Raw genomic sequence first — 21276 nt, 5'->3', positions numbered from 1 at the left:
CAGTGTTTCCCTTGCCTAATTAGCTGCTCCATCCAGGGCATGGTGGGGACCCATGCTTTTCCCCATTGGGGGTCAGTCCTGCTCCACAGAACCCACCCCAGCCCCATGTGTCCTGCCCCAGCACCCCATCCCGGGGGGGCCACAACCAGCCTTCTGTGCCAGGACAATCATCGGGAGCTGCTGGGGTTACTTCCCCTAGCTGTGTTGTGGCTGTGGGGAGCGTGTCCTCCGGCGTCACCACCCAAAACCACACCGCGGGACGGAGACACCCTTTCCCGCTCGCTTCCCCCCGTGTAGAGGCAGGGCAGGCAGGAAGGGCAGTGGGAAAGCTTCACCACAACCGACCAGTGCCAAAACTCATCCCCCTGGTTTGAGGGCCTGTGGCCACACCTAGGCCTCTCCCGCGCCGACTTCAGGCCGAGGCCTGTAGCGGCTATTTTGGGGCAGGACAAGGACAGGGCCTGGATTAACAGAGTCAAGGCCAGGCCAGGCCAGGCCAGGCCCAGCCCGGCCGTGCCTGCCCGCACAGCCCCGTGGTCACCAGCACCGGTAGGTGCCAGTGCCCAGCAGGAGGGTGCTGCCAGCCCCGGGGGCGATAGGGCACGCCCCAAAACCAGGCTAAGGCGTGACCGTCCCCCTCGGAAGTCCCTGAGATGACCGCAGCCTCTCCTTCCCGGGAGGCACCCCAGCGGGAACAAGGAAGGCTCAGCCCCGGCAACCGAGGCGCTGCTCCCCCCTGTAAGCGGGGACCCTGTGCCCCCCCGTCCCCATACCTGTGCACAGAGAGGAGCAGCACAGCGGCCCCACCGAGGCTGTGCAGAGCAGGGCGGAACCACCCGCTTCCCGCCCCACCGCCCCCCACCGCGCATGCGTCGGGACACCACGCGCCGCCGGGCGGCACGGCACGGCATAGCATCCCGGGGCTGCGCTCCGCCCGGTCCCCCCGCATCCCGGCCCTATGCCCAGGGCTGCGCGCTGCCCAGCGCCCGAGCGGCACGCCCCTGCGCCCGCACCTCGGGGCCGTGCTCCGCCCGCTGCTCAAACACTCAAACTCCCACCCGCCACGCAACCGGGACCTGGGCACCCCTGGCCGTACCCCACGGCCACCGCGCGTTCCCACCGCCCACGCGCCGGTACCGCCGCGCCACCCCTGGGAGGGGCAGGGCCGCCGAGCGCGTGTGGCCTGCTGGGAGGCGGGTGACGTCACTGGTGATGCGTCGGAAGCGGCGCGGTCGGGTGGTGTGCTGAGGTGAGGGACGGGACGGGTTGGGATCGCCGTCCTCCCCTCACCCCACACAGGCCGGGGGGCCCTGCGGGGCTTTGGGCGCGGGGCCTGGCGGCTAGGGGAACTCGTAGTCGTGGTATGGCCTGCCGCTGACAGCCTGCCGGTGGGGCGCCTGGGGCTTCGGCCCTCCTCCCGCATGGGGCTGCGCTGTCAGGCCTCGGGTTGTGCTGCCCGGCAGGGACTCGTTGGCTGTAGGCTGCGCACCAGGCAGCGGCACGCCGTGCTTGCCTGTGGGCCAGCCCCACTGCTGGGGCTGTGAGAGTTTTTTTGGCTTCCTTTGGGTGGGTGTCCAGGTGGGGGGAATGGTTCCTGCCCTGCATGCTCCTGTGACCCTCTCTTCTACCTCATATGCTGTTGTCTCCTCTTGTTCTCTTCCTCTCCTTGCTGCCTGCCTAGTGCACGCTTCCTAGATAGAAAGTCCTCATGTCTGTGGAAACAATGGGCCCCAGCATTGCCTGGACTCTGCCCACCTCCCCTTCCTCTCACTGCTCTGCTTCCTGCTGGCTAGACTCTGCTCTCTGTGCCATCTGGCAGGGCAGGGCAGCCCTGCAAACCAACACCAACTTCCTGCTCCCAGGCAGCTGGCACAGCAGCCCTGTGACTGGAGTCTGCCCTGGCCTTCTAATTTTTTTTTTTTTTTTTTTTTTGGTGGGCTGTGACACCTGTCAGCTAGATCTGAAATCTTAATGGTGTTAATGGGGAGGCTGTCCCAGCTGGCTGCATGCTAGGAGTATGGCACCTTCGGGCTTCAGTGGAATGGCAAGATCTTGCATACCCTCCATGGCAAAAAGTCTGGGGCCCTTCCACTTTCCCTCTCCTTCCTGCAGCTTTTGCATTCTGGGTGAAGCCTGGCTCCCGTGGCTGGGTCCCAGTAGTCTGGTGGGACCACTGGTGCTGCTAACAGCCTTGTTGGGACAGTACTCATGGCCTGGTCATTGCTGCAGGGCTCTGGCAGCTGTCGCCATTGCATGGGGAGACTTTGTCAGTAGGGGCTGAGTGACATCCCAAAGAGCCTGTGCTCACTTTGGGTGTCTTGCTCAGATGTTGTGCCCAGAGGAACTGGCTGTCCTGGCAGATGAGGACCTGCTTGACTTCCTCCTGAAGGATGATGCTCCCTGCCCTGAAATCCCAGGGGAGGAGAATGGTCTGCTGGAAGACTGGGGCCTGCCAGAGCCTGAGGTGAGTTCTTCAGGAGGAATTGCTACTGGTTTGTGGGGAGGTTTGGCTCCCTGCTTATTAAAAGCTTGTTCTCTGCAGCTCCTGAACAAGGAGATGGATGACTTCATCAGCTCCCTGCTGAGCCCCTTTGAAGATGAACCAGGCATGCTGCAGGGTTATTTGCCTGCTGATAGTGACAGCAGCATTTCTGAGGATCAGAATCTGTCCCATAGCCCTGGCAGTGACTTTGCTGGCAGCCCTCGGAGCTCAGACATTGTGCAGTTTGATCACAACTATTCCCTCCATCGGGACTGGCCTGTGCTTGAAAGTGTGAGGTCTGAAATGGCAGAAGATGTTTCCATTGACCTTGGTAAGTGATGTGCGTGGGCTCTTTCTGTCCTGGCTACAGGCAGGACATAGGGGTTTTTGGGGAGGTGCCAGGCAGTGATGGAGAAAGCCAAGTTTGGTGGCTTTCTGCTGCCATAAAATTGTGGTTTTGTGCTACTCAAAGCTGGCTGGTCGAGTGCTGCCTCACTGGGGCCCAGAGCTTGACTCTCCTTTCCTTCCCCAGAGACATGGATGGGTTTGGAAGGCACAAGTGAGGTGCTGGAACAGAGCTCCAGTTTCCCCATTGCTGTTGCTGTGGATGCCAGACCCCAGCTTGTGCCCGGAGCCACCGTGCAGGTGCTGACTGCCATGCCTTAGGAAGTGTGTGGGCCCCAGCCTTTGCTTCTGCTCACACTTCCCCTTCTCTCCTGGCTTGGCTCCTGTGAGAGAGATCTCGGAGGAAAGCATGATGCTGCTTTGGGAGAGCTGATCCTGGTTCTGTAGGCTTTCTGCATGCCCTCTTTGCCCTAGGGTGGACTCCCTTTACTTTGCATTCTCAGTGGGCGTATTTTTGCTGTTTTCTAGTCTGACGTCCCAGAGCTGGTCCTGACAGAGAAGGAGAGGCAGTTCCTGGAGAAAGAAAGTGTTTCATTACCAACCTGTCTGACACTGACCAAAGTGAGTCCTCGCTACAGCCTGTCACTCCCAAACAGACTTGGACCGCTCAAACCCTTCAGCCAGAGTAGGGGTCAAAAATGCAGCATGGTGCCTTGGAGAGAGCATTAGCACTCAGGTGCTGCATTCAGGGCAGCATGTGGCAGGGCTTGGTGTCTTCCTCCTCCCTTTGAGGCCTGGGGGGTATCCACATGCACAGCAGCCTCTGCTTTGCTAGTCAGGTAGATACAAAGAGCAGCAAGACCTGGCTGCTGTCAGTCTCCCCATTTGCAACTGCTTGCAGGAGGCAGTTACACCACAAGTGCCTTTTTCTTACTGCTTGCCTCATGTCTTGTGAGCTGCGTGCTTTTCATCTCCCTTATGTGTGCCTCTTCTGCTACGCTGGGGAAGCTGCTGGCCTCATCAGCAGGCCAGAGTTTGCCTTGTAGCTCGCGCAGTTCATTCAGCAGTGTGGAAGGGACAGAGGACAAAAGCACGTGGGTTGCTGCCTTTCTAAGCAGGGCTGAGCGCTGAGATGTATGCAGGATTTGCAAGGGCTGGATTGACAATGCCCTGGGGTGGCTGCTAATGAGAAATGGCCCTTGCAGGCTGAAGAGCGGCTTCTGAAGAAAGTGCGTTGGAAGATCCAGAACAAGCAGTCAGCCCAGGATAGTCGTCACAGGAAGATCTACATGGACGGCCTGGAAAACAGGTACAGGCATGCAGCAGCTGTGCTGTGCCGCTGCTGGGGTCTTGCCACCCTGGGCAGAAAGTGAGGCTGACCCCTGTGGTCTTCTCAAGAGGCTCAGAAGATCAGGGCGTATCCTGCTGTCGTGGTTTAGCCCCAGCCAGCAACTAAGCACCACGCAGCCGCTCACTCACTCCCCCTGCCCCGATGGGATGGGGGACAGAATCGGAAGAGTAAGAGTGAGGAAAAACTCCTGGGTTGAGATAAGAACAGTTTAATAATTGAAATAAAGTAAAATAGTAGTAGTAGTAGTAATAATAACAATATAATAATAATAATATACAGAGCAAGTGATGCACAATGCAATTGCTCACCACCTACCGACCGATACCCAGCCAGTTCCCCAGCAGCAATTGCTGCTCCCCAGCCAACTCCCTGCAGTTTATATACTGAGCATGATGTCATATGGTATGGAATAGCCTGTTGGTCAGTTTGGATCAACTGTCTTGGCTGTGCCCCCTCCCAGGTTCTTGTGCACCTGGCAGAGCATGGGAAGCTGAAAAGTCCTTGACTAGCATAAGCAGTACTTAGCAACAACTAAAACATCAGTGTGTTACCAGCATTCTTCTCCTACTAAATCCAAAACACAGCACTATGCCTGCTACTAGGAAGAAAATTAACTATCCCAGCCGAAACCAGGACAGTATCCACCCCTTATTCTATACCATCTATGTCATGCACAGGTCTTACCCTTCCCAATGCATTCTAATGAATCACCACCACTTTCCCTGTCTTGATATATACACACAGATATCATTCCCTTTATCTATGGGCCATCCCTCTAAAATGTCCACTGAGTTCATTTAGTCCATGACTTTGGGCTCCATCTGTCATCATAGTCTTTCGGGGCAGGAGAGATGGTGTGCGGTGTTGGATTGTTGCATGCTGAAGCCAGTTCTTGTTCCAACACTGCTGCACTTTGCTCGGTTTCATCAAAGTTCATTCTTCATTAAGCTGGGCGATTCTTACTGTAATACCATTGATGTGGCATATAGCAACCATAAAAGAGATGACATACAGTATTATATAGCAATTAATATCATACCATACAGTTCATTGGCTGTTTTCACCCGAAGTCAAATCCCCTTGAGGTACACATTGGACTTCCCCATCCTTCCGCATCACCCACCAAGTGCACCCAGGTCCTTGAGCAAAGGCAATCTCACAAATGGGTTTGCCTTTGCCTGAGGCAGGAGTAACCCAGACTGTCTTCCCCAGCATATTTTTTATGTGCACTACAGGGACTTTATCTCCTTCTACAGTACATAAAAGTTTTGATTGGGCAGGGCCAGCTCGATTGGCAGATCCCCTGGTGTTCACTAACCAGGTGGCTTTTGCTAAATGTATATCCCAATGGTGAATGTCCCACCACCCATTGCTCTCAGGGTAGTCTTTAACAGTCCATTGTATCGTTCGATTTTCCCGGAGGCTGGTGCATGGTAAGGGATGTGATATACCCACTCAATGCCATGCTCTTTGGCCCAGGTGTCTATGAGGTTGTTTCAGAAATGAGTCCCATTGTCTGACTCGATTCTTTCTGGGGTGCCATGTCGCCACAGGACTTGCTTTTCAAGGCCCAGGATGGTGTTCCAGGCGGTGGCATGGGGCACGGGATATGTTTCCAGCCATCCAGTGGTTGCTTCCACCATGGTGAGCACATAGCGCTTGCCTTGGCAGGTTTGTGGGAGCGTGATATAATCAATCTGCCAGGCCTTCCCATATTCATATTTTAGCCATCGCCCACCATACCAGAGGGGCTTGAACCGCTTGGCTTGCTTGATTGCAGTGCATGTTTCACATTCATGGATAACCTGTGCAATACTGTCCATAGTTAAGTTCACCCCTCGATCACGAGCCCATCTATATGTTGCATTACTAAGAAAGTCCCCGATCTGGTACAGCCCTCTGATTGTTACCCATTGTTGGTTATGCAGGTTGGCAGTGATGAGGTTGCGGAGAGACGTCCTAAAGCGATCAAAAGGGACTTCAGGGCACTGGGGTGATTGGTTGCAGGATCGCAAGCACAGGGAGTGTTTTCCTCCATCCCATCAATGGCAGGGAAGAATGCTGAAAGGAACAGGAAAACTCACCTGATTAACAGGTGGCTCAGAGGCTGGTGCTGTCAGTGGAATTTTGGTTTTTTTGATCATGGGGAGGTTTACAAGGCACCCAGTCTGCTGGCAGCAGATGGAGTTCAGCTGTCTCCAAAGGGGAAAAGGATTCTCGCTCATGAGTTGGCAGGGCTCATCGAGAGGGCTTTAAACTAGGTTAAAAGGGGGAAGGGGATATAACCAGGTTCTCTAGAGAGGAACCTGAGGGTGGCATGGCAATGTTGGGGGTGAAATCGATAGCCAGGCTCAAGTGCATCTACACCGATGCACGCAGCATGGGCAACACACAGGAGGAGCTGGAAGCCCTTGTGCAGCAGGATAGCTATGATTTAGTTGCCATCACAGAAACGTGGTGGGACGACTCTCATGACTGGAGTGCTGCACTGGATGGCTATAAGCTCTTCAGAAGGGATAGGCAGGGAAGGAGAGGTAGTGGGGTGTTTGTGTTAGGGAGTGTTTTGATTGTATAGAGCTCAATGGTCATGATGATAAGGTCGAGTGCTTATGGGTAAGGATGAGGGGGAAGGCCAGCAAGGCAGACGTCCTGTTGGGAGTCTGTTATAGACCACCCAACCAGGATGTAGAGATAGATGAAGCATTCTGTAAGCGGCTGGCAGAAGTCTCACAATTGCTAGACCTTGTTCTCGTGGGGGACTTCAACTTGCCGGACATCTGCTGGAAATACAACACATCATGTTATCAGCATTATTCTCATCCTAAATCCAAAACACAGCACTATGCCAGCTACTAGGAAGAAAATTAACTCTATCCCAGCCAAAACCAGGACACCTGCCCTGCTCTCTTCGGCTTGGAGATGCCCCAGGGCTTGCGTCGTTTGAGCGAGGTACTGGTCTGCCAGGTCCAATGTGTTATCCAGGTCAGGCTAGTTTGTAATACAGCCTGGTGTTGCTGATCTGCAGGGCTGTTCTGCTAGGAGTGAGCATCCTTTGGGATTGATCTGGCACTTGTCTGCGGGACTGGGAAGGGCTTTGCTCCATCTGGTGCCAGGTAGACCCCAGGAGCACTTGTAGCTGCCCCAGCCACCCAGAATTGGTGGCTGATTCCCTGAGGGAGAGACTCTGGTGGAGTCCCTGCTATTGACTAACAAAATCTCTCTAGTTTTCCCCCATGCTGTTCATCTTTCCCGGGAAGAGTGGCAGCCTGCATGGCTCAGAACCATGAGCTGCAGAAGGTGGTGCAGCTGCTGCAGAATCAGAACATGTTAGTTCTTGTTGTTGGACATGGCTGGAGATGTGGTGGGGAAGGTTGTTCCTCTTCTTGGGATTGTGGTCTGTCCCTGGCTTCAAAGGGGCAGGAGGGGAGTGCAGCTCTTGTTTCACCCGCTGCATTGCCTGCTCTCCTGCAGGTCACTGCTTGAGCAGCTGCGGAAACTGCAGGCCTTGGTGAGACAGTCCACCACCAAAACTACCACAGCAAGCACCTGCATCATGGTGAGTGGCTTCAGCCCCAGTGTCTGTGAAGGGGTCTCTGCTGTTCCTATAAGTCTGGGAGAGAGGCGTTTATTGTAGCTGGTGATGCCTATCCATGTCCTTTGCTGAGGGCTTTGCTGATCTTTCTGTTTCCAGGTCCTGTTTCTGTTCTTCTGCCTCATTCTCTCCCCCAGCCTCTACTCATTTAGGAGCAGAGAGCCACAGCCGGAGCTCAGAGGTGAGTGCCCTGGGGGCTGAGGCACGGTTCCAGGTGAAGTGCTGCCCTCCGGGGCAGAGCAACTTCCTTGGAGACAGCCTGAACTCTGGGGCGCCTCCAACCCAGCAGCCCCTTGCCTGGGATGACCACTTGGTTTGGCTTTGCTGTCTCGCCCCAGCTCTGGACTCTTCCTCAGTCCTGTTGCGGAGGCCCGCCTGGGCCAAGGATGGTACCAGAACTGGATGTATCCAGTCTCTCTTGGAGCACAAGCTGTGCTTGTGCCTGGCGGCTGTGCAGCATCCTCTCCCTGCCTCCCTGGGAAGAGGCAGCCCTAGCTGAACAGTTTGTTCCCCTCTTGTGGGCTCTGTGGTGGCCCATGCTCAGGGCAGGACCATGAGAGGCTGGTGTGTCCCGCTCTCAAGGTGGGAATGACAAGGCTAGCTCTACCTCTCTTGCAGTGCTGTCACAGCAGATCCACGAGTTCCCAAACCAGGTTAGGCAGGCAGCACCTGATGTGCAGGAGGGAGCTGTGCTGGGGGAGGCTCAGCCCAGAGCCTGAGGACCCCTTGTTGTTGGGCAGCTTCAATCAGTCATGGGAAGAGGGACAGAGTCCACCCAAGCCCAATCCCAGATCTGCTTTCAACAGCAACTCATCCTCTGACTCTCCAGCAGCAGTGGGCTCTGAGCTGGGCCCTCCCCAGCCTCAGGAGCAGTGCTCTCGGAATGACCCTTTGCACATGGTGGTGCCAGCAGCGTGGAAAGCCAAGAGGCAGGAGTGGGTGGAACACACTGCCAGCATTGCCATCCAGCAGCACCATGCTGATGAGATGTGACTGCTGCCTCCTTCTACCTGTTGGGGTGACACTGGGCACCCTGCCAGGCAGGGACAAGCAGAGCTGTGTTAACAGATAATCTATCAAAGCAGATGCTTTTGAATACTCCTGATTGCTGGCAGCTCAGAGGGTTTACCAGGGAGGAATCGTTTTAGGGATGACCTGATTTTACACTCTGCTCTGTATGTCCATAGCAGGACCCTATCTGAGATGGGGTAGGAAACTGTGGGAACATTGCTATAGCTGCTGATGTGGCCTGCAGCCCAGGGTGTGTCCTGTGGCTTGTGGGGATGGGCTGTGGCATATGGAGGGTGAAGGCGGTCGGGCCTAAGGTGCCTGTACCTGGTCTGACTGGATGCAGGTGGTGATGAATGCTGCTGCTCTGCTTCTTCCCTGCCCAAGTGGAGGTGACCAGGCTGGGTCCTGCACATCTTACTGTGTCTGGTGGCTGCAAGCATCTGTCCCTTGTCCCTTCCCTTTAATCCTGCAGTGTTGCCTGATTTCTGGGTGTGAGATGGTGAGCTGACCTTCAGTGCCCTGGCAGGGAGCAGTCCTGCCATTGCAACAGACCCTGTGTTTCCCCTGTTCCTGCTAGGTGTTGAGCCATGGGCACAGCTCCTGGCCTGGCTAGAGAAAGTGCTGTGGAGTCCCTCCCGAGCCACACATGCTGTTTCCCTTCATAGGGGCTGATCCTTTCATCTCCCACAGCCCTGGGAGCAGGGCTTCTGGTCCATGCCTCAGGAGAGAAGGCATGCCTTGAACCGGACTGCCAAGGGGGCGTGGAGCAGAGAACAGCAGAGCTGTTTGCTCTTCTGAAGGCTTTCCTGGCCACACACTGGTTTCAAAGCTGTGTCCTCGTGTGCCCAAGCTTTGCTGCGCTGGCTGGTGAGGCAGTCGGCTGGCTCTGGTTGCACCCCAGGTCTGTGCAGAAACACTTTGAGCTGGCAAGTGGTGTCTTTCCTGGAGTGCAGCTTAGTGGTACCTGTTGAGCATCTCTCCTTGTCCTACTTCAGATCTACACTGGTGAGGACATTTCCTTATTAATGATGTGTAAATAAATATTAATGATGTGTAAATAGACTGGGCCCTCCATGGTTGTTTTGGTGCAGGGCTGGGCTGGCCAGTGGAGGCTAGGGGCTGCACCAGGGTCTGGGAGTGTTGTGGGAGGAACCCAGCGGAGGCTGGGGGGGTGACCACCCTTGTAGCCTAATGAAGGGGAGCGGGTGCTGCCTTCCTGTGGCTGCAGCTGTGCGGAGGGGCTTGTTGAGGCACAGTGCAAGTTTGCTGGGCAGTGCTCTGCTCTCACCCCCCTTCAAGGGTGCACTAACACCCTTGAAACACTTTTGGAGACAAATGGATGTTGTGAGCACCCAGCGCCCATGTGTGACCTGTGCACACTGAAGCTGCTGGTGCAGTGGAAGCGAGCAGCTTCCCTTGCAGGAAGCGCAAGGAGCTGGTGTCTGCCCTCACCACTGCTTTTGTAACGGGGAACTGCACAATTGCAGGAAGCGGTGCAGAGCCAGGGTGGTGAAACAGCCCAGTCCCTTCAGCTGGGGGCTGCAGAGAGGGCTCTGTCTGTTGTCTCACAAAGGGAGTTTATTACCCAGTGTGCGACAATCCAATCCACACACTGAGTCGAGATATCGATTTTATTTCATTTCTGTGCAGAGATGGGTGCTAGGTGGTAATTCCACAAAGCTAGCACACCAAACGAGGCTTTCTGAGCCTTATTTATACACAAAACTTACAGAGTTAGTAATAATCCTTTTTATGATGATTGGATAGTAATTACCATGCTATCTGCTATTGGTCAACTGTATTCTAATTAGCCTCACTTGCTATGTAAATTAGCACGCATGCTCCTTACGGGGGGGGGGGCAAATCCTTTTGGTCCTAAATTGAGTCGATGGTCATGATCTCCCCCTGCCGGAATTACCTTTCCCCCAGTTACTGTTTTTTGGCAATCGTCCAGTTTTTCTGGTGCCTTCTGGGGTAGGATGTTCCCTTTTATCAGTTTCTCAGTACTTCTTCAAGGTCTAGTTGCTTCAGGATGTCTTTGGTTAAAGGATACTGAATGTTTGTTCTTCTGATTAGGGATGATTAAGCGTCCTCTACTTGCCAGCTTACAAAAACATCTTGGCCTGATACGATGTTAGCTGAGTTTCAGAGTTAGCCTTCAACATGTCTGCTGGGTCGTTGCTAAATCAGGACTGTGCCCTGGGTTCGGTTGGGATCACCGGATCCATGGGAGGCACTAGCAGACCCTGAGCTCAGACTGCTGAGCCCAGTGCAGGGTTTGGGAGCACGGGAGCCCAGTGAGACGATGGGTGCAAGCAGCACTGCACTTGCAACCTGCCCAGGAAGCAAAGGGCACTTGTGCAGACAGATGAGATATAAAATTGAGTGCTGTGTCTCTGCCTGTGGAGGAGAGACAGCCAGAGGATGGCTCACCCACGGGCCATGTCTCAGGACAGGCAACGGCACGCTTGTAACAGGATCAAGTCGCAGCTCTGCTCTGCCCAGGGAAGGGCAGCCTGTGAGCATCCCCAGGGAATCACTGAACCTTTTTCCCCAGGAGCCGTGTGGTGACAGGAAGGTCTAGGACCCCGTCCTTACTTTTGTTTCGTTTTTTTGCAGTTCAAGGCCAGGGTGTGTATTGCCACTGATGTCACCTGGAGTCCCTGGCCCAGTGCTAATTAATATCTGTATGAGTCATCCAAAATAAAACACAGTGATGTTGCCAGCAATGCAGGGAGTGGCCACCAGAGCTGGTGTTTGGTCAGGGGTGATGGGGTCAGCACCATGCTCTGCAGCAGTCTGGCTTGCTTGGCCAAATGTCAGGAAGGGAGATAGCTCTGGGAGAGCAGGCAGGGAGCCAGGCAAGCACAGCAGGCTTTTCATCAAACACAGCCAATCATGTGCTCCTGCCACTAGGCACTGCCCACACCAGCCAGCACAGCCCTTCCATGCGGAAAGATTGTGGCAGAGGCTGGGATGTCTCAGAGCTGGTCCCGGTACTGCACTGGGAGTTTTGGGGACAGTTGCTCTGTGATCTCAGCCCGTGCTGCCCCAGGGCTGCTATTTTTCATCACTTTCTGTGTTCTTGCGCTGGTCCCGCAGCAAGTGGCTCTGAGCCAGCAAGAGGAAGGAAGCCTAGCCTAGGCCTTGCGCTTTGGGTTAAGGGGCAGTGATGATAAAAACAAGCTGTGACAAGCTGTGGGATGGTACGCGATGGTTAGAGGGACGGGGTGCTACTGTGAGCCCTCAACCTGTTGCCCAGAGGCATGATGGGGATGCTGCAGCACAGTTGAAGTCTGGCAGAGATGAGCCGGGGGCTCCTGAGATAGTTAGAGCTCACAAGGAAACCTTTGTGAAACACCCCGAGGGAAACAAGGGGTGTTCCACTAAGAAGGTGACGTGGCCAACAGCCCAGATGAAATGCCTCTACACGAACGCACGCAGCATGGGGAACAAACAGGAGGAGTTGGAAGCTGCTGTGCTACTAGAAAGCTACGACCTGATTGCCATAACTGAAACTTGGTGGGACGAATCCCACAACTGGAATGTGGCTATCGATGGCTACAGGCTGTTCAGAAGGGACAGGCAAGGAAGGAGGGGCGGAGGCGTTGCCCTCTATGTAAAGAAATGAATACAGTGTGAAGAGCTGTCCCTGAAGAATAGCCACGAGCAGGTCGAAAGCTTATGGGTAAGAGTCAGAGACAGAGGCAACAAAGGGAACCTTGTGGTTGGTGTCTACTACAGGCCGCCTGATCAAGGGGAGCCTGCTGACGAAGCCTTCTTCCTCCAGCTCCGGGAGGCTTCGCTCTTGCAGACTCTCGTCCTGCTGGGGGACTTCAACCACCCCAACATTTGCTGGAAAAGCAACACGGCGAGCTGTAGGCAATCCAGGAGATTCCTGGAATGCATAGACGACAACTTCCTAAGCCAGGTAATAGACACCCCTACCCGAGGGGATGCGATACTGGATCTGATGGTCACCAATGCAAGTGAGCTCATTGGTGATGTCAAGACTGGAGGCAGCCTGGGCTGCAGTGATCACGCGTTGGTGGAGTTCATGATCCTGAGGGACATGGGAAAAGCGAGGAGTACAGTCAGGACCCTAAATTTTAGGAAAGCAAACTTCCAGCTCTTCAAGGAGTTAGTCAGAAGGACCCCCTGGGAAACTGCCCTCAGGGAAAAGGGAGCAGAACAGAGCTGGCAGATCTTTAAGGACACCTTCCATAGAGCACAAGAGCTCTCAGTCCCCAAGTGTAAAAAATCAGGCAAGGAAGGGAAGAGACCAGCATGGCTGAGTCGAGACCTGCTGGTCAAACTAAAGAGTAAGAGGGAACTGCACAGGCAGTGGAAGCAGGGACAGGTGTCCTGGGGGGAATACAGGGAAACGGCCCGCTTGTGTAGGGAGGAGGTCAGGAAGGCCAAGGCGAGGATGGAGCTGAATTTGGCAAGGGACATAAAGAATAACAAGAAGGGCTTCTACAGGTATATCAACCAGAAAAGGAAGGTTAAAGAAAGCGTACCCCCCTTGATGAACAAGAAAGGCGAACTTGTATCAACGGACGAGGAGAAGGCTGAGGCACTCAACAACTTCTTTGCCTCAGTCTTCACCGTCAACCTCTCTCCTCACCCCTCCCAAATCGATGGACCACAAGATGGGGAGCAGGGGGGTAAAGCCCCTCCCACTGTAAGGGAAGATCAGGTTCAAGACCACCTGAGGAACCTCAATGTACACAAGTCTATGGGACCTGATGAGATGCACCCCGGAGTCCTGAGGGAATTGGCTGATGTAGTTGCCAAGCCACTCTCCATGATATTTGAAAAGTCATGGCAGTCCGGTGAAGTCCCTGCTGACTGGAAAAAGGGGAATGTTGTGCCCATTTGTAAAAAGGGAAGAAAGGAGGACCCTGGGAACTACCGACCTGTCAGCCTCACCTCTGTGCCTGGGAAGATCATGGAGCAGATCCTCCTAGAAGCTATGCTCAAGCACATGGAGGACAGGGAGGTGATTCGAGACAGCCAGCATGGCTTCACCAAGGGAATTTCCTGCCTGACCAACCTAGTGGCTTTCTATGAAGGAGTGACTGCATCAGTGGACAAGGGAAAAGCAATGGATGTCATCTACTTGGATTTCTGTAAAGCGTTCGACACAGTCCCCCACAGCATCCTTCTCTCTAAATTGGGGAGATATGGGTTTGAGGGGTGGACTGTTCGGTGGATAAGGAATTGGTTGGATGGTCACATCCAGAGGGTCGTGGTCAATGGCTCAATGTCCACATGGAGACCAGTCGCAAGTGGAGTCCCTCAGAGGTCCGTACTGGGACCGGTGCTATTTAACATCTTCATCAATGACCTGTTGGAGTGGGTCCAGAAGTGGGCCACCAAAATGATCCGAGGGCTGGAGCACCTCTCCTATGAGGCCAGGCTGAGAGAGTTGGGATTGTTCAGCCTAGAGAAGAGAAGAGAAGGGTGTGAGGAGACCTTATTGCGACCTTCCAGTACTTAAAGGGGGCCTACAGGAAGGATGGGGAGAATCTTTTTAGCAAGGCCTGTTGTGACAGGACAAGGAATAATGGATTTAAAGTAAAGAAGAATAGATTTAGACTAGACATAAGAAAGAAATTTTTTGCAATGAGGGTGGTGAAGCACTGGAACAGGTTGCCCAGAGATGTAGTGGAAGCCCCATCCCTGGCAACATTCAAGGTCAGGTTGGATGGGGCTCTGAGCAACCTGATCTAGTGAAAGCTGTCCCTGCTCACTGCAGGGGGGTTGGGCTAGATGACCTCTAAAGGTCCCTTCCAACCCAAAGCATTCTATGATTCTATGATGAAATCTGAGCGACCAGTTAAAAAAGAAGCTGGAAATACAGCGATGGAGCCACCACCTTCCCCCAGCTCCTGAAACTGGGCACCTCAGCCCCAGGGCTGTTGAACCCCCAAGGGAGCTGGTTGTGTCGGGACCGCTTTGGCAAGGTATCTGAGGTAGAAAGCAGAGAGGTTGGGCTGGGATGCCTGAAAAGACAAGACAGTGCCAGATGCATCCTTCCCCTCTTCCCTTTCCTTGGCCACATGCTGCGTAGCAGGGGCTTGGCTAGAGACTCTGGTGTGTGCATTGCTCAGGGGACATGGCCACGCCAAGGGGTCTCTCTGGGGACGGGCTGTTTGGGAGCTTTCTCCACCCCTGGTGCAGGAGGGCGGTTGGCAGCTGGCTGCTGCAGCGCATCCGCCAGGGCTGGGAACAGGATGCTTCCGGCTCTACAAAAGCCATTTGCAGCTGCCCTGTGTGTTCAGGCGCTCAAGAAACTTCCTCTGCTCTGCTCACACAGGGAGTGTGAGCTGCCTGGAGCCTGCCCCAGACCCCACAGTGTCCCACTGAGGCTGTGCCTCATCCCGCCATCTGATCACAGACTGGTTTGCCCTGCACCCCCTGGGATGTTTGGGAGGTACCCTGAGGGGCAAGTTGCCCGCAGCATGGTGGCAGATTTTCAGGCGCAGCGCTGCTGCACACTGCCAGGGAGGGGACATGGTACAGCCCCCATCCCCAGGTACCCTGCTGCCCTCAGCGATGATGCACGAAGCCTCCCCATGGGAAGGTGGCTGTAGGGGAAGACAAACCCTGCAGGTTTGAGGCAGGGCAGAAACCAGAGCCAAGCCCTACATCCCTACAAAACCCCTTTATTTTGCACCTGGTGCCCAGCCTTCATGCTAGGGTGAACTTGCCTGGGAAAGCATGAACCTGTGGGCTGAGAGCTGCCAAAACGCAGCACATCAGCATAGGCAGAGCCTGGCCAGGGGGAGCGCCATCTCTTTGCGGGCCTGGCCTGTGCCTCCTGGATTTCCCCACTCGCTGTTATTTTATCCGGGTGAAAACACTGGTGCCAATCCTGCAGGAACCCCCAAATCACTGTGGTTCATTCAGCTGGGGTCACCTATGCTGTGGTGGTGGGTGCAGAGGGGAAACCTGGGGTGGGGGCACCGTGTCCTTGCTGGGTGCTGAGCGGGATGCCCAGGGCTCCAGCACCCTGTGACGGAGGCTGCTCTGGGTGCTGGCATCATGCTCTGCTTTCTTCCCCCCCGGGCTATGTGTGAGGGGAGTCCTAGGGGGTGTCCAGTTGGGGCCAGACCCCATCCTGGGCTCACCCAGCCCTGGGGCACGCCTGGGATGCAGGAACTGGCCAGGTCACAGGGATGCTCCTTAGCCCCTGTTCATCACCAGTGACAAACCCATTTTACCCTCCTGGTCCCACTGTGCCTCATCCCATGGGATTTCTCCCTTCTCCAGCCCGGGGTGCAGGAAAGCTTGGCACAGCGGTGGCTGGGACCTGGCACTCACCGGGTGGCTTTCCAGTCCTCAGCAGGGCCCTCGGCCACCTCTTGCAGGAGCCACAGGGTGTGCAGGGTCTCTTCCCTGTTGGTGCCCACATAGCACTGGCCCAGGAAGGCAGTTGTCTGGGCTCTCTCTGAGTCTGGAAGGGTCCAAGGGGGCATGAGCCTGGGCAGCAAGGCACAAAGCCACCCCCCCTGGGTCCTGCTGGCATCCCTGCTGTGGGGCAATGGCCCCCTCCCACCTACCTCGGAGCTGCCAGCACATGGTGAAGGAGAAGGTGGGCTGTGAGACCAGCCCCACATCCTGCTGGGACCCCTCCAGGTGAGGATTTCAGGGTCGTTGGCCACAGGCTCTGGCAGGTAGGAACTGGAGAAGCTGCTGTCCTTGCTGAGGATGGACACAACCATCTGGCAGCTGGTATCACTCCGCCAGGACTTGGAGAGGAGGTACTGCAAGGCTAGCGCTGTGGCTCGGGGTACCTGGCCAGGCAGAGGGGGCACCCTGCTTCCATCTCACCACCCTGGCTCTGCCCTGGGGCAGCACTGAGGGATGCACTGTGGACCCTGTGCAAAGCTCATACCACCGGCGTTGCTGCCTTGGCACAGGCATTGCACCCATGGCACCAATTGCCTTCAGCCCAGCTGCTGCTCCGGGCTGTTTGCTGCTCCCACCCAGGGGAGAGTGGGTCCTCCCCATGCTAAAGTGGGATGTGCTGCTTGCTTTGTGCACTTGGTGGGAAATGGAGATTCTCTGGGGCATGGCTCTGTTTGCCTGTCTCTGGGCAGATTCCCACAGCGAGGAGCATCCTTGCATGAGTGGTCCCTCCCTCCTGGCCTCTCCACAGCTTCCCCCAGCATCGTGTAGTGCTGGTCCCACCAGCTCTAGCAGCCCAGCCCTGGCTCCCTGCCGAGCACCGCAGCCCCAGCCTTTGGGGTGTAGCAGGGTGCCAGTGCCACATCCCAGTCGCCACCCATCCCCGTACCTTCCTCTCCACAGGGGTGACGCACGCCGCCAGGGTGAGGACCAGGGCAAAAGCGCCGCTTCCCATGGCCGTGGGGCTGCGAAGCGCCTGGCACGGCTCCTTCCCAGCCCCACGCCCCGGCCCCCTTTATAAGGCTGTAACACGGGCACTGGGCTGGCAGCCATGGGGCGGATGGCCAGGTGGCAGGGTGGCAGGGTGCCTGGGACAGGCGAGTCAAGGAGGTCTGTGTGACCTAGGCAGCACCGGAGGAATGCGGGGATGAGTACGACTGTGGAGAGAGGCAGGGGCAGTGGGGTGTTTTTAAGGCCCTAATAGCAGCCTGGAAAGCATCAGCTGCCACCTTTGGGAATTCGTCTCCTGTGCATGCAGGCTGGAAATTATTATCTGTTTAAACATTTAACTGCTCCCTGCTTTGCTGGTGCCACTGCCTGGCCAGGGTGTCACCCATGTGGTGCTGGGGCATCCCTGGCAGAGGCAAGCTGCAGTGCTGCACAGGAGGGAAGGCTCACCCTGCCTTCTGCTTTAGCAGCAATAACATTTCCCCAGCATGTTCTGTATATTGGCTGCTAATTTTGCTGCTTTTGCTTTTACAGGAGTTAGAGGAAGAAGTAACCACAGCGGGACACTGGGGTCCAAGCAAGTGTGTTTACTAAACACACTAACCTTCCTTGTGTTTGCATCACTGCTCTTAGGGGCTTTGGATGTGCACAACAGGGTGTACACTGTCCCTGTGCACCCAAAACTGCTGCTCTGCTCCCTGCAGTGCCCAGAGCAGGCATGGGGCTGTGGGCAACCGAAAATTAAGGTGGGATTCAGGTGCCTAAATACATGCCATCTTCGGGACAGCAGTGTCTGGGGCACTGGATGGCACCTGGGCTGTGGTGTGTGTACTGGGGGTGATGGAGCCACTCAGCGCCTGCCATGAGCCCCAGCACAACCTGGGGCCCCACTGCTGCTGCTGCTCAGCACCTCTCCCTCCGGTCCGGGTGGCCCTGAAGGCTGGGGCAAGCAGAAACCATCCCTCTCCTAACACATCACTCTTCCTTGTTGCCTTTTACAGTCCCAAATTCACAGGCTTTTCAGAGAGGCCTGAGAAATCCCCCCTGGGGGCTCTCTTGCCCTTGCCCTGGATGCCACACTTCATCCTTTTAGCCTGACACCAGCCCCTGCCTTTCTGTGCTGTTTAGCAGGGACAAGCCACCCCGTTTGAGGTGCCAGGGAGGTGGCAGCCACCGCTCCACATCACACATGGCAGCATGCACCAGCCTCGCTGGGGCTGGGCCAGGCTGGATGGACTGTATGGCTTGTGTGCCGGCATCCCTGGTGCTGGGTTATATTTGTAATACTTCTGCAAGAGCCTTCGGGTTCACCCATGGACCTGCCAAAAACCCTTGTGTCAAAAGCACAAGCTTGGCAGGTGTCCACAGAAGCAGATTGAGTGCCACTGCCAAAACGCAGTAGCAGAGAAGGGTAAAATCCCTGGTTGTAACCCAGAGGGATGGGATGGATGGCATGGGACAGGATGGGGGCTTTGTGCGTGTTTTACTTAGGGTGCTGTGCAGCACAAAGGAAGTGCTTTACCAACATCTCACATCTACTGATACCATTACCTTCATCACCCAACTCTACAGGGAGTCCTGGGGCTGCAAAGGCATCTAGTGGGGATGGGTACGAAGGCACCACAAAGCAGGCAGCTGGATTCAGAATGCCAATGTCACCTCTGCCACCAGTGGGCAGGTGTGGAGCAATGGTGCAGGGTGGAAGTTCCGATTAGGATAAAGTGGGAAATGAGCCCAGGAAGCTGGATGAGGGTAATTGGGGGGGGGGATCCAGATGTCCCTGGGGAAGGGCAGTTGTGGACAGCAGATAGCAATGAGCCCTCCCCTCTGCAGGGGGACCTGTGGGGACAGAAGCTGCCTCAGAGGGGGAGCGAGAGCAGTTTTTTTAAAAAACACAATCACAGCTGACATGATTTTTAAATTTTTTTTTTTACGTGAGAGGCTGATTTTGCTTGCCTTGGGGGGCCAGGTTGCAGCTGAAGCGTGCCATCACAGGGTGGGCGAAGCTGTGTCCTCACAGGATGGGAACAAGCTTGGCAGGATCTTTCCTTTCGGGGTGCGTTTGCATGTGAAGACATTTCTGCCCACCCTGTGGGGAAGCAGAGTTCCCATGGGATGACCTGCACACATGACCCACTCAGAGGTGACCCTAAATGCCCCCCAACTTGCCCCAAGCAGCTGCCAGATGCCCCTGTCCAGGGCAAGCCCCTTGCCAGGAGGCATTGGCATCCCTGCTGCAAACCTACACTTGGGGGGTTACCAGGGGTGGTCCCTTCACCCAGGGGAATGCTTGTCCTCGGGGGTCCTGGGGAGGCCCCCTCTGTGGGGCTGCTGCCCACCGCATCCCTCTGCTACCTTGTGGCTTTCCAGTCCTCCTCAAGGGACCCAACAGCTTCGCGTAGCAGCCATGTGGTGGTCAGTGTCTCCTTTCCGCCTGCGTCCATGAAGCACTGCCCCACAAAGGCAGTGGTGGCATCTGGGGGAAGCGCTTGGTGAGGGGTTGGAGGGGGACAGCACCCGTGCTGCTTCCCACCCTTCCCTGGGGTCCTCCTGGCCACAGCCATGTTCCTGCTCCAACGGCCATGTGCCCACCCAGCCCACACCTGGGGGGACCTGCCCTTCCCAGCGGCTCCCTCGGGCAAGGCAGACTCTGCAACACTGCATCCCCGTGTCCTAACGGGATCCGGACCCACCACAGGCACCTTGGGCTGCCTGGCAGGGATGGGTGCAAAGATGCTGGGTGAGGAGGGGTTGCCCCGTGCGAGCCCAGCATTGCCTGTTAGCCCTATGCTGGCCAGGTACTACTGTCTCCCTCTGCTTAGCTGCATCAAAGCATCACCCAGCAGACTTTCCAGCAGTGGAAAAATCCTGCTGACCACCTGCCTGACTCCCGGTGTCCCCATGGTGCCAGTTCCAGGTGTCCCAGCACTTACTGGAGATCTTGTCCCAGAGCACAGTGAAGGCAAAGGTGGGCCAGCCCCCCTCACTGGGCTGCTGCTGGGCACCCTTCAGGGGGGAGGCGTGGGCACAGCTGCCAGTGAGGGTGACACATGTGGTATTTCCCCTGGAAGTCCCCATCGTCCCTCACCGCCGAAATCTCCATCAGCAAGGCCTGCTCATTCCTCCACAGCCCGCTGAGCTGGCACTGAAGGGACATGGCCACGGGCCCTCTGCCCCTGCACATGGCACAGAGGGGGACCCCATCCCTCCCAATGCCCCATGGCTGGAGCCGCAAGCCCTGCTGTGGGTGCAACTGTGGGGCACGGCTCTCCCTGTCCCCAATTTGGGGAAATGCTCCCCCAGGTGCTGCCGGTTGCTGAGCAGACGGTGCAGCCTGGCCAGCACATCCCAGCCCATCAGCATGCATGGTACCCCCCAGGCATAGACCACATAGGAGGGTATGTCCTGTGTGTGGTACCTCTGGGCATAAAACCCTGTGGGATGGGTTGCCCTGTGCATGGTGCCCCAGACCCCATGGAAAGGGATGCCTCATGCAAGGTGCCCCAGGCACAGACCCTGTGGGTGGGGATGCCCTGTGCATGGTGCCCCTGTGAGAGAGAAGCTTTGTGGAGGTGGTGACCAGGTGGCTGGGAGTGACCCAGAAATACCCTGCCCATTGCCTGGACTAGGTGCTTGCAAAGCTCTCCTGCTTGCCCCAGCCTAAAATGGCATTTAAGAGAGGACCTCCAGCTGCCCACGCTGCATCCCAGTGCCATGTCTGACATGTCCCCATCACCACCCATCCCTGTACTTTCCTCTCTGCAGGGGTGACGCACACTGCCAGGGCCAGGGTGAGGACCAGGGCGAAAGCGCTGCTCCCCATGGCCATGAGGCTGTGAAGCACCTGGCACGGCTCCCTCCCGGCCCCATGCTCCAGCCCCCTTTATAGGGCTGTGCCTGTGGGCACCGGGCTGGCAGCCGCGGGGCAGGTGGCTGGGTGGCAGGGCGCCCAGGACAGGCGAGGCGAGGAGGTCTGTGTGACCCGGGCAGTGCCAGAGGAATGTGGGGCTGAGCACAGCTGCACATCCACTATCCAAGGGGCTCTGCCAACCCATTCCTTGCTCCACGATGGAGCCCTTGGGGTGGGCACAGCAGCCTGACGCTGTCTGTATTGGGTTTGGCTGAGATGGA

At 56.2% G+C, this 21276-nt stretch overlaps 3 protein-coding genes across 3 annotated transcripts; 1 reads left to right on the top strand and 2 right to left on the bottom strand.

The window, feature by feature from the left end:
* Positions 1 to 2326: 2326 nt before the first annotated feature.
* On the top strand, positions 2327 to 8763 carry LOC142596534 (cyclic AMP-responsive element-binding protein 3-like). The gene is given in 10 exon segments (XM_075725686.1): positions 2327 to 2464; positions 2543 to 2813; positions 3015 to 3127; positions 3356 to 3448; positions 4033 to 4136; positions 7436 to 7504; positions 7650 to 7734; positions 7870 to 7951; positions 8389 to 8465; positions 8467 to 8763. Coding segments are annotated over 10 exon segments (1329 nt in total).
* Positions 8764 to 15627: 6864 nt separating this feature from the next.
* Positions 15628 to 17152, bottom strand: LOC142596532 (avidin-like). Its single transcript, XM_075725684.1, is given in 5 exon segments — positions 15628 to 15661; positions 16111 to 16243; positions 16350 to 16424; positions 16427 to 16553; positions 17087 to 17152. Coding segments are annotated over 5 exon segments (435 nt in total).
* Positions 17153 to 19134: 1982 nt separating this feature from the next.
* On the bottom strand, positions 19135 to 20968 carry LOC142596531 (avidin-like). The gene is given in 5 exon segments (XM_075725683.1): positions 19135 to 19234; positions 19501 to 19621; positions 20079 to 20200; positions 20202 to 20290; positions 20897 to 20968. Coding segments are annotated over 5 exon segments (504 nt in total).
* Between the last annotated feature and the right edge of the window lie 308 nt (positions 20969 to 21276).

This window comes from Pelecanus crispus, chromosome W (genome assembly GCF_030463565.1).
Source record: "Pelecanus crispus isolate bPelCri1 chromosome W, bPelCri1.pri, whole genome shotgun sequence".
In the NCBI taxonomy this organism is placed as follows: domain Eukaryota; kingdom Metazoa; phylum Chordata; class Aves; order Pelecaniformes; family Pelecanidae; genus Pelecanus; species Pelecanus crispus.
The sequence above is the reverse complement of the archived record's forward strand: the minus strand, read 5'-3'. Positions and strand labels throughout refer to the sequence as shown.